This window comes from Myxine glutinosa, chromosome 1, assembly GCF_964187855.1.
Source record: "Myxine glutinosa chromosome 1, kmMyxGlut1.1, whole genome shotgun sequence".
Lineage (NCBI taxonomy): Eukaryota > Metazoa > Chordata > Myxini > Myxiniformes > Myxinidae > Myxine > Myxine glutinosa.
The window spans coordinates 437,376,096-437,389,736 of record NC_136261.1 but is presented as its reverse complement, the minus strand read 5'-3'; the positions used below and the strand labels follow the sequence as shown (position 1 = coordinate 437,389,736).

At 44.4% G+C, this 13,641-nt stretch overlaps 1 protein-coding gene across 2 annotated transcripts in view; it reads left to right on the top strand.

Moving 5' to 3' along the window:
• Positions 1 to 11,368, top strand: part of LOC137418014 (uncharacterized) — a 67,007-nt gene extending 55,639 nt beyond the window's left edge. For both annotated transcript variants that reach the window (XM_078770743.1, XM_068103986.2), the window contains one exon: positions 6,480 to 11,368. In XM_078770743.1, coding sequence (XP_078626869.1) covers positions 6,480 to 8,134 — 1,655 coding nt within the window. In that variant the 3' untranslated portion in view covers positions 8,135 to 11,368. The remainder of the gene's footprint in view (positions 1 to 6,479) is intronic.
• The last annotated feature ends 2,273 nt before the right edge of the window (positions 11,369 to 13,641 follow it).

Here is a 13,641-nt window from a genome sequence, read left to right as displayed (position 1 = left end):
CACACCTTCCCCACCCACAAAATTCCCAAAACACATTTCCTCCCCTGCTGCCATTCAATTCTCAACACATATTTCAGAGAAGATGGTACCAAAAAGATGTTACAAGAGTTGCCATGGCCTGCTTCATGTAAAATCCCATTCACATTTAACCAACACATTTCAATTATAACAGTCACTCATATTTCTATTTCCAAACTCACGACCACATAAAAACATATCACCTCAACACATAAACAAACGCCACCCACAAGACCCTGTGATACACATTCCATCTCCCTCACCGGCCATGTCATCACTCTCACCCACCCCCTACTCCAGATTACATGTCCCCAATTCAATAAGCAAGTCCTGAAGCATGGGACAGTAAACATAAAGGCCTTACCTCTACCTTGATGTGCAGGTAATTGCAGGTATTTACAGTTGGTCAGGTCCATAAGTGCCATCCACAATCAAAAATCCCCCAAATTTATCATCGGGTCAATCAAATTCCACCAAATTTTACTTTTGTCCCCACTGTACTGCCAGGTATGTGGATCCGCATCCAATGGTGAACTGTTCTAAACAACGACATGTGGCCACGACAGCTCCGCACCTCTACGTCCAAGGGTCATCGCGACAAGCTGAGCATTCGAAACGCCAACATGGCCCATGAGTGTCCATAAGGGTGTGACCCACCATCCATCTTTTGCCCCCCCCCCCTGCGAGGAAGACAGCTGCTCTCGCCCCAGCTGGCCAATGTGGCGAGTACCTGCTGCCAACAACACAACCACACTCACAACCTCCGCCCTGGGGGAGACGGTCGCAGTGCGTGGCATCCACCCTCACGTCACCTATGCCTCCCTCATCCCCCAGTCCACACAACTGCAGCCCCCAGTGCCCACCCACACTTGACCATGCCAAGGTCCAGCAGGCAGCCATGCTCCACCAAGAGACTCACCAGAAGACATGGTCCACACACCTCGGACACCCATAGCACCACGTTGACACCCAGGATACCCAACACCATCCCCTTAACACCGTGTCCAAAATATCGGCATAGCCAGTTGTAAGCTGTGTCTTGCTAATCTATCAATTTTATCACAGCCTCCAACACTTTGGTCTAACACACCGGGATCAATAATGGTGCCATTGATGTCAGTGACCACCACAGCTTCACAAAATTCACCCTTAAATTTGCATCTAACCCTCAGATTACCCATGCCAAACATTTTTCACATTTTACTAATCTCACCAAAGAAGGATGCTTTTCCAAACACATGCCAGCAGAGCTTGGCCCATATGATCGGCACGTTAAACATTCCCGATTCAACACTCCCATGGCTCTCTTCACAAGCCGAAAGTCCACAAATAATAACGGAACATATGTGGAAGATCGCTCTCACACCATCATGTTCCACAGATGCCCTCATCGTTGTCCAGTAGGCTATGTCCATGCAGTTCAACCCACGTCCATAGACCAGCACAGCATGGCAGGTCACCACATGCTGGCTGCCCCAGAGTTTCAGCGAGAGGGTGTCAGGCTCAATGCCCGGGCGGTCACCACATCAGGCCCAAGTTGGCCGTCCACAACGCCACCACCAAGGCACGATCCACAACACCTCCCACTAGTGGTCCTCAATATATGCCATCCCAGGCTTGCGAAACCACCTCTGACCCCCCCCCCCCCCCCGGGAGGTCTTAACCCCCACCAGGGTCCGGTGACCCTATCGAGCTGAGCCACCCACTTGGGCGGTGCCCCGATGGACAAGGGATGCCACACTACACCAGACCCCCTCGTGGGGCCCAAGTCGTACCTGCTGGCTGGCGTTACAAAATTTTGAAAGGGGCAACTTTTCCCCGAGGCCATCCCCAATGACCTCTCCTCGTCCAAATTCCGCAGCCCGGGGACCAACTCCCCCCAAGGCTGCTCCAAATCCAACTCGCATTTAAATGTAATTTTCATTTTTCTTTTAAAAATTTTCACCACCTGTGCCAAAGCGCAGTTGCAGGTAACAACTCCTCCCTCAGGTTGTTCTGCCCCTCCCTACAGCTGTTCCGCCCCTCCCTGCAGCTGTTCCAAATTCCCTACAGGGACCAAATCATCTGAGGCTCGATCTCCCGACTCATCTCCATCCGAATCCAGCTCGGAGCCAAAACACTCCCCCTGCTGTGTATGTAATTTCAGAGCCTCTTTTACCCAAATGTTGTGCATGGTGAGGGTTGCCTCGGTCCCTTCAACCTCCACCTCGAACCGACTCACGCCATCCTCCAAGCTCCTTTGGGCCTGGTCAAACTCCATGCTATTGTCCCAGGTATTCAGCTGCTGGGTCACATCATTTACATCCTCATCAATCATGTGCGGCCCCCACAGGCCTTCCCCAATAAATACCCAGTCCGGCTCCATTACTCACCCCTCCCTCCCCCCACTATTGTTACCCCGTCTTGCTCTGCACCTGTGCAGCAAGGATTCCAATCCATCCCCAGGTTGGAGTGTTGTGGCATCCACCCGGCCCCAACAACCCTCCAGGCCTCCATGTGGGAAACATTCCCCATTAAAATTTTCAAATTCCCCATTAAAATTTTCACATTCCCCATTCAAATTTTCACATTCCTCATTCAAATTTTCACATTTCCCATTAAAATTTTCACATTCCCCATTAAAATTTTCACATTCCCCATTCAAATTTTCACATTCCCCATTCAAATTTTCACATTCCCCATTCAAATTTTCACATTCCCCATTCAAATTTTCACATTCCCCATTCAAATTTTCACATTCCCCATTCAAATTTTCACATTCCCCATTCAAATTTTCACATTCCCCATTCAAATTTTCACATTCCCCATTAAAATTTTCACATTCCCCATTAAAATTTTCACATTCCCCATTAAAATTTTCACATTCCCCATTAAAATTTTCACATTCCCCATTAATATTTTCACATTCCCCATTAAAATTTTCACATTCCCCATTAAAATTTTCACATTCCCCATTAAAATTTTCACATTCCCCATTCACCTGTATGCACTCCCCATTCACCTCCAAACATGGAGTCTCCCGTTTTAATTTGATTTCAATTGCAATTCCCTGCTCCTGAGCCCCATGCACATCAGCATGGGCCGCAATCTCTTCCAATCCATTTATCAATTCCCCCTGTTCAGATTGAATATCGGCCACCCTTGGCTTCTCCTCTATTTCCTTCCCCTGTTCACTCATTCCCTTCATTTTGTTACTCATTCGCTCACTCTGAGCATCCAGTTTAACCAACCATCGTTCCTCACGCTCCTTCCGAGCATCCATTTTCTTTATCATTACCTTCATTCCCATCATCATTTGCTCAATTGCGGCCCGGAAAGACATTGGAGACATCTCTGTAGCAGGGGAAGTTCCATCCCTGTTCTCCAACCCATCCACATCTGACTCACTTCCAAGGCTCTCTGCACCTTCCACCCTTTCTTCTTCCATATCACGTGCCTCTTCCATCCATGGGGAAGAGGTAGCTTTCTTGCGCGTATTTTACCTCGGGAATCGATTTCAATTTAATGGCGTGCATTTCGCATCACGCAAACCCAATCGACTATTCCAATTTATCACCTCGACTATGAAAAAAAATTCTCAAAATTCTCTTCACTCTTGACACCAATTATACTGTCGCGCGAATGCCCTCAGTTAATACCGTGGGATCACGGATGGCCAAACGGGCTTTAACTCAGAGGCGACGATCAATTGTGGACTTGACTATGCAAGCACAGAAGGAAGAAGGAAGAGGAAGAAGCGGTGAAAGCTCTTTCCTGTAGCGATCTCACCGGCAGCTCCGATCCTGTAGGAAATGAACTCAAACAAACACGGCGGTAAAATGTACAAAAATAAATGATTTATTATGTGGAACCCGAGAACAATGGAAGCGACGGAAGAAACTAAATCCTAAATCGGGATCCCGCACACCTCACTTCAACAACAGCACAGGGGAATGAATTAAATAAAAGAAACCGTTTTGTGCACGTTTGTGGATGTGAGCTTATCTGTGCCGGGCAGTGTAGCGTCAGGGCGATGCTCGAGCACGTCGTCCGATGCAGCTCCTGTTGGCCCGAACTGCCCGGTCCATAGCACGTAGCGGCCCTCGGCATGCCCGCTCGTCAGAGCTCCAATGCAGGCCCCGCTCGTCATTCGTCGTTCGCACACCAATGCAAGGCAGAGAATCGACGGCGTTCCTTCTCACCACCATCTTTTGAACTGCTCTTTCATCCACCAGGTCCGAAGCAAGAGAAGGCCCAGTGCGAAGGGACAATGAAGAGCAAAAGGCCAAGGGAAGAGAAGCGAAGACCCAGCCAGCGAAGAGACAGCCACAAAGAAAAATGCCGGCGAGCCAGTCGTTTTGTCACTCGCGGTGTGACGCCAGCCCTCCTCTCTCCCAACCAGTGCATCATTTCTTTGTGGTCTTTCGCACCTTCTGATGTCACCGGCGCTTGTCCTCCAACCAGCAACCTGCTTCTAAGTCGTCGATTTGCGCCTTCTGCACTGAATGGCTGAGGTGTCAACGGTCGGTGGCCAATCAGTGTTCCGCCTCCTTCCACCTTCCTTTCACCAATCAGTGGCCAGACTCTTACACCAACCAATCACACGTTCTCCTGGGCATGGCTCCAGTCTGCCTGGCACGATGTTTGTCGCCCATGGTGGCATACTGAGTGACTGCTGCCTGTTGGCTCTTCCAAAGTCATTGTGGTGGGGGAATTATTTAATGTGTGGTGCGCTAATGGACCTATCTAAAGTCTATGGGATGTATTGCCATAAGGGACACGGTTTGTCACAGAGGGAATGACACACAAGGGAATTTTACCCATAATCCCTGTAAGGATTAGCATGCTCCGCCCCCTCATGGCGGGAACACAGCGACGCACTTATTCCGACATACGGCTAAACACAGAATTTATTACAGGTGAGGTTCCCTATCACGACAGTCGGACACCTACCTATGCAGATCTACCTGAATCTAGATATTCCTCCACCCCTAATTCATAACAATACTATAGGGTTCAATCCCACTCCTGACTACCAGTTGTCGTGTGGTTTGGCTCAGTTAAGACCGAGCATCACCATGGATGAATAGAGCTTAACGAGGCGTGCGGGTCAATGGCGGATTTGCCATACACGCGCAGTAGGAAGGGGGGAAGAGGAAGAAGCGGAGAGATTTACCTGACACGATCTCGCCGGCAGTCTTCAACCTGCAGGAATTTAAATCGATCGAACGAAAACCGAATTCAATGTACAAAAAAAACACGTTTATTGAACGGAACCCGAGAACAATGGACGCGCAGATAAATAAATGTCCTAAATCCGGATCCCGCACACCTCACTTCAACAACAGCACAGGGGATGGAATTAAATAAAAGAATCGTCATGTTATGTTCTGTGGTGCATCTTATCTTTCTCTGGATGTGTAACATCCATCGTCCAACGCGGCTCCGGTTGGCACAAAGAAAGGCCTCAATGCGCCCCCGTTCGCATGCTGCTAGGCCCACGTCCGCCGGTGCGCGGCAGGCCTCACATCCCCATGCGAAGGGAACGGGCATGCAACCCGCCTCTGCAGCCGTGCAACATTTTCCTTGGGTTCGGCACGGCCCTCCGATGCACCTAACGTTTGTGGCGAGCGAGTCGGACATGAAGGGACCAAACGAGCAGGGTGAGGGCGGAAGGAAGGTCTAGGAAGGCAGAAGCCAAAGCGAGAAGAAAGGTCGAGATGGAGGTCCGGGCAGGATGGATCCAGGAACGAGAAAGGAAAATGTTGGCACACACACGTTCACCCCCAAAGTCCAGACCGAAGTGACAAAATGTCCGCCGCTCCAAGTCTCTTGTTCGGCATGCTCTGACGTCAGCTGGGCCTCTCCACAATTCACGAGTCCCCTCCCACCAGTCGTGCGACCCGCCCACCAACCCCGCAGTGTCCATCCATCACGCGGTGGGCGTGGCCTTAGCCTGCCTTGTATGATATTCCATCCCTATGGTGGTGTCCTGCGTGGCCGCCTCCTGCTTGTCTTTGCGGTTTGTTTTATCGTCAGTCATTGTGAGGGGGGGGGGGGGGGAGGATTTAATCAATGTGGTGCACAAAGGGACTATCTAATGTCTATGGGGTGTATTGCTATAAGGGACACAGGTATGTTCAGTTCACAGAGGGAACGACAGACAATGGAGTTCGCATATTCCCTACAACTACTTAACCTGCCCCGCACCCTCGTGGCGGGGACACAGATACATTTAATCCGACATCCGGGCTTCAGGTCCTTTACTTATTTACATTGAGGTGGCTCTAGCTACCCACGACAGACGAAGCATGATACCGACACAGATCTACCTAGATCTAGATATTCCCCAACCTCTAAATTCATAACAATACATATGATCTTTTGTGTTGAGAAAATATAGAATTTTCGGAAAAGTGTTAAATATTTTGCATTTTGATTTTGACAAAAAAAGAAAATTGTTGTGTTCCTTCTTTCTGTAGAACAATCCAGAAGTAATATGGGACAAATATGGTTCAGTCGCAGTTTGACAGTGAGGAAGAAGCCTTTTTTGAAGAAACAATCACGAAAGCAAGACTCACTTCCTATAAAATACAAGTCTGGGCCTCGCAACACCAAGATTAATGTTAAATTAAACAAACACAAAAAGGTTGAAGAAAGGCGGCTACATTATAAGTGTAATGTGTGCAGAATGGATTTTGCCTCAATACGTAACATCAAAATACACATGAGGATCCACACTGGAAAACGTCCCCACAAGTGCTTTGCCTGTGATAAAGGTTTCTTGACAAAAAGCAATTTGAAGAAACATATGAGGATTTATACAGGAGATCGACCCCACAAATGCTCGATATGTGATAAGAGTTTCTCTCGAAAAGGCCATTGGAAATTACATATGAGGATCCATACAGGAGAGCAACCACACAAATGCTCGATATGTGATAAAGGTTTCTCTCGAAAAGACAGATTGAAATTACATATGATGAACCATACAGGAGAGCGACATTACAAATGCTCGATATGTGATAAGGGTTTCTCTCAAAAAGGCAATTTGAAATTACATATGAGGATCCATACAGGAGAGCGACCGCACAAATGCTCGATATGTGATAAAGGTTTCTCTCAAAACAGCAAATTGAAATTACATTTGAGGACCCATACAGGAGAGCGACCGCACAAATGCTCGATATGTGATAAAGGTTTCTCTCAAAACAGCAAATTGAAATTACATTTGAGGACCCATACAGGAGAGCGACCGCACAAATGCTCGATATGTGATAAATGTTTCTCTCAAAACAGCAAATTGAAATTACATTTGAGGATCCATACAGGAGAGCGACCGCACAAATGCTCGATATGTGATAAAGGTTTCTCTCGAAAAGACAGTTTGAAATTACATATGATGAACCATACAGGAGAGCGACATCACAAATGCTCGAAATGTGATAAAGGTTTCTCTCAAAAAGGCCATTTGAGATCACATTTGCTGATCCATACAGGAGAGCGACCTTACAAATGCTCGATATGTGACACAGGTTTCTCTCAAAAAGGCAGTTTGAAATTACATATGAGGATCCATACAGGAGAGCGACCGCACAAATGCTCGATATGTGATAAAGATTTCTCTCATAAAGGTAATTTGAAATTACATATGAGGATCCATACAGGAGAACGACCACACAAATGCTCGATATGTGATAAAGGTTTCTCTCAAACAGGCAGTTTGAAATTACATATGAGGATCCATACAGGAGAGCGACCTTACAAGTGCTCAATATGTGATGAAGGTTTCTCTGAAAAAAGCAGTTTGAAATTGCATGGGAAGATCCATGCAGGGGCCAGACCTTACAAATGCTCGATATGTGATAAAGATTTCTCTCAAAAAATCAATTTGAAATTACATATGAGGATCCATACTGGAGAGCGACCGCACAAATGCTCGATATGTGATAAAGGTTTCTCTCAGAAAGGCAGTTTGAAATTGCATATGAGGATCCATACAGGGGAGAAACCATACAAATGCTCGATATGTGATAAAGGTTTCTCTCATAGCGGCAATTTGAAATCACATATGAGGATCCATACTGGAGAGCAAACTTACAAATGCTCAAAACAACAACAACAACAGGAACTTTAAGGCCATTTTCCCTGCGAGAGCGGGGGTTAGCCTTGCGGGCCCCATGACAATCTTCTCCATTTTGCCCTATTTTCTGCATCTCCCCTTGTTATAACCCCCTTGCCTGCATTTCTTCTTCCACCACCTTTAGCCAAGTCTTTCTCGGTCTTTCCCATCCGCTACTTCCTTCTCCATTCATTTTCATCATTCTTCTCAACCAATGACTTTCATCCTTCCTCAACACATGACCAAACCATCTCAACCGGATTCTCTTCACAGCATCCATCACAGGCTCTATTCCCATCATCTTTAGCAATTCATCATTTGTCTTCCTCTCTCTCAATGATACTCCACACATCCACCAAACCTTTCGCATTTCCACCCTTTCCAGCCTTTGTTGCTGCTCTACGTTCATTACCCATGTCTCCCTCCCATAAATCATAACACTTCTCACACATGCAGCATACACCTTTCCCTTCAGCTTCAACGACACTCCCCTCCTTGTCAGCACGCCACTCAGTTCCCGAAATTTCTTCCATGCACATCTCACTCCAGCAACCGTTGCCGAGTCTGATCCACCTTCTCCATTCAACATTTCTCCTCGGTAGCAAAATGTTTTCACACCTTCCAGCTTCACACCGTCTCCAAGATCCAACTAATCATTTCCGCCATCTGCAGCTCCGCCTGTGCACACCTTACACTTGAATGTAGCTGCCACACTGTTTAATGACTCTCTCAGACCACTACATTTTTGATGAACCCACTATGAGAACATTGTACATTGAATGGAGTTCATTCCGACACCCTTCCTGCACACAGCACACAGCCACTTCCCAGTTTTTTCCACCTCACCACATGCTTTATCACTTGTCATTACCTTCGTTTTTCAGATATTCACCTTCAGACCTTTTGTCTCCATACATTCCTTCCACTTGTTCATCTTCTCCTTCAGTCCATCCATACTTTCCGCAATCAACACCAGATCATCTGCATACAACAACTCCCACGGTAAATCCTCCTTTACATTCCGAGCCAGCAGCTCCATCACAGCTACAAATAGTAGTGGACTTAGTACTGACCCATAATGCACTCCCAACTTCACATCAAACTCACCACTGTTCCCATACTTCGTCCTTCCAGCTGTGCGCGCTCTCTCGTACATTGCCATCACTACTTTGTTCAACCATTCTAAACTTCATTAATTCCCATGTCACTACTTCACATGGAACCCTATTGAATATTTTCTCCAGATCAACAAACCCAAGAAACAACTTCTTCCGCTTCTCCCTTTACTTCTTCTACAACTGCCTTACAATAAACAGCACGTCTGTCATTCCTCTTCCTGGCATAAATCCAAACTGCATTTCGTCGATCTTCACTTTCTTCTTTATCCTCCTCTCCAACACCCTTTCCAATACCTTCATTCCATGCTCCAATAACTTTATTGCTCGATACGAGCCATAGTCCAGAGGGTCACCTTCCCCTTGTCTAGAGGGACGAGGGTACCCAGTTCCCATTCCACTGGAATGTGGCCTTATTTCACCACCAGTTTACAGATCTCTGTCATTCTCGTCACACCCCAATTTCCCGCTGCCTTCAACACATCTCCCACAACTCCCGTCGGCCCTCCCGCTTTTCTACTCTTCATTGTTTTTATAGCTCCCACAATTTCCTTCTCAGTTAACTTCTCTGCCTGTCCTAAAACTGGGCTACTCTGTATGTTGCCATCCCATTCATTCTCTGCATTTTAATTATATGTTGTCATCCTAAAACCTTACAAATGCTCGATATGTGATAAAGGTTTCTCTCATAGCAGCCATTTGAAATCACAAATGAGGATCCATACAGGAGAGCGACCGCACAAATGCTCGATATGTGAGAAAGGTTTCTCTCAAAATGGCAGTTTGAAATTGCATATGAAGATCCATCCAGGAGAGCTGAAATCTGAAATACCAGGATATGAAAAATGATGTGAAGTGGATTTCGAAATTGTAGAAACCGGAAATTGTACCTGTGATAGCCGGAGCAACAGGGAAGGGATCCAGATGATCAAGAAAACCCCAACTGAGTACTTAAAAAGCATTCTGAGGAATATTTCGAGAAACAAGCTCCAGGTGGAATCTGTCAGACGTTCCGTATGGATTCTAAAAGGAGCCCTTAGAACAAAGCTATGAGAATGAAGTTTCTCAAACTGGTTCATGAATGATGATCCTTTTCCAAAAAAGGAGGTGAAGATGTTGAATCCTGGGAGAACTGCCTCCCACCTCCTAAAACCCACGTTTTGAGATAATAACCAACTAGAGCGTCATGACAAATGTTTTTTTTGTGAGAAGGATTTTATTTCCAAATGGAGCTTGAACTTCCATAGTGCAACACACACTGGTGTGCTCACATAAAAAGTGCGCTGACTGTGGGAAAAGTTTTGCTGATAAAATTTGTTAAATTCACATAGCATTACCCATACAGGGTTGTGCGTGCCCCCCTTGTAAGCGATCCTCAGCAGAAGGCAAGGTATTCAGTGAACCAGTAACGAGAAAGTTATCATGAAAGCGTATAGCCCTTTGGGCATCTACCTTGAAAGCACAACTCCTCAGAGTACCGTCTGTAACCCCTGACAACCAGCCAGTACCCCATATCCCCTGATGAAAGCCATACATCTGGCTGTCACCAGAATGTCCACAACAATGACTGCAAATTGCTGCAAAATGAAAAAGACAGCAATGCTAACCTCAAAATGCTCCAGTTTAAAGAAAATTACAGCTCATAAAAAAAATGTAAAATTTATCAATGTGGTTCTCCATATTCTCATAATGGAGAATTGTTGAAAATTTGATGTCAATAACTCAAATGGTAACAGAACTTAATCTCTCAATCTGATCTTGGATCTTATCATGCTTCCTTCAGGGTCTTCCTTAGGTTGCCAGTTTGTAATTCTTGTCTCTGTCCTTGCCATGTATCCAGCCAAGTTCCATTTGAGTTTTTTGATTGTGACGAGTGTTTAGGAATTTTGTTTTCTATCTGATTGTTGTTTTTCTTGTCCCTTTTTGTTTATGCTCAGATGGCATCTTTCCATGGCAGTTTAAACATCAGTTTTTACTCAATCTTTGCTCTAGTCCATGTTTCATTGCTATGTGTGATATGGGAAGAACACCCTTGTTGTAAAATTGTTTATCAGAACAAAACTCCTGCCTATATTTTTTGTGAAACTTGAATTTGTGAAAGGTTTCATAATAAAGAGAGGTCATCAAAGCACAATTGCACTGTCTGTGTTATTACCCTGTGCTCGCAAAGCGAAAAACGGGTTTAAGCAATTGGTTGTGTATGTGTGCCGTATGTGTTCCGTGTGCCATACGTGTGCCGTCTGCATTTATAAAAAAATATTTTCTCGGCAACCGTTGGTGCGATTGACATGAAATTTTACCGTAGGAGCGCCTCTGCCTGTAGATGTTTTTGCTGATATTTATGACGTCATATTTCACGTGGTACGGACTCCATCTTGGAAAATCGATAAACCTCTATATCTCCCAAACCGCTTCATGGAAAAAATTGAAACGTGGCTCATTGTCAAGTACACCCCATTAGGAATAAGATATGTTAATGATGATGTCATAGGTGCCTCCATTATGACATCATAATTCGACAAGTACACTCTTGATCTGATCAATATGAAAAAAAAATTGCCTCTGCAACTGTTAGTCCATTGAAACGAAATTTTCAGAATATGAGCGGCTCCTGTAGAATTGTTCTAATGATAATTATCACGTCATTGGTCACATGGTACAGGCGCCATCTTGGAAAAATCGAAAAATGTTGCACCTCTATATCTCCAAAACCACTCCATGGAAAAAAATTGAAATGTAGCTCAATGTCAAGCACTCCCCTTGGGGAATAAGATATGTTAATGATGATGCCATCGGTGCCTTCATTATGACGTCATAATTTGACAATTACAACGCTTGATTCAATAAGTATTTTTTTTTTTTTCTTAGCAACTGTTGGTCCAATGGACACGAAAAATATATCTCCGAAACCTTTACATGGAAAACAAGAAGGAGCAATCAGAGATCGCAGACCCTCACCAGGATGTGTTTATGTTTTTTTTAAGGCTTTTGTGTCGAAACAAATATGGCGCCCGAGACACGTCACCGATGACGTCATCTTTTTTTTCTCCACTCATTTATCCCCAGATGACGCTCAATAAATTTCATCTTGATCGGATGAATTTCTGTACTTGTCGAATTATGACGTCATAATGGAGCAACCGACATCCACACGCAAATCCGATCAATGCAAATCTTTAACTAATTGATCAACTACCTATGGGAAATATCGTTTGATAAAAGTGACATCAGTCACTGGTCTGGCAGCCATATTGGATAAAAAACCCTTAAAAAACGGAAGAGTTGGCTTGCACTAAGTCCTTCTCAAGACTGCGCATGGTAAATATTCCATGAATACCATCTAGTTGTGAATATGTAATGGCACATTATGATCAATTATATTATCAGTTAGCGGAGAGTTTGGAGTTGTCTATATCCCCAAAAGTAATCCTTATCAAATCGAGAGTTGATCATCAAACCAGTTGAAAGCCTTACATAGCATTTACCATCATGGCATGACTGCACTTCATGCCATCACTGATTGCTGCCAAGTTTAAATTACAAGTTTAAGTTATCTGTAAACAGTTTCAATGCATGGTATAACAGAATTGTGGAAGTCCTGGAAAATAGGATTAAGTTTTTTAGTAGTCGGGGCTTGTTTCCACTGGGTCGGTCTCAACCAGTGTTGGAGAAGGCGAGTGTTCGTAAAGATATTCAGGATCTGCATGATAGATACGTCGCAGTTCCAGCGGATAAAGCTGCTAATAATTTTGTGGAGGTTTTATAAAGAGAGTTCAGCTTCGATATGGTTACCTTCACTGGTATAGCAAATAGCACATATGTTCCTTGTCATAAGTCGCTCCAGGATATTATCTCTGAGCATCAATAAGTTTTAGTTAATAATTTCAGCGTTAAATGTAAAGGTAAATATTTGTATTCCTCGGCTTTTCTGGATCCCAAAGTTTCATAAGAACCCGTACAAGTATAGGTTTATAGCTGGTCCCAGGCAATGCACCATCAAACAGTTATCGGTTATAGTTAACTCAGGATTATAAGTTGTTTGGGAACAGTTCAGGAAATATTGTTTGGCAATTGAGAAGAATTCTGGTGTTAACACTTTCTGGAGCATTAATTATTCTTTGGAGTTTTTCGATAGGATTTGATGCCTCAATATCAAGTCAGTTGAGGTTTTTGATTTTTCAACTTTATATACAAATTTGGATTTAGCACTAGTAAGGGATTCACTCTTCAAAGTAATTGACAAGGTTTTAGCACTTTTAATAAGTTTTTATGTGTCAGGTTTGATAGAACATTCTTTTCGAAAAATAATACTCAAGTTTTCATTGTTTTGAAAAGCAGAAGTTTAAGGATGCTGTTAATTTTATTTTATTTTATACTTTTGTGTCCTTTTGTGGGATAATGTTTCAA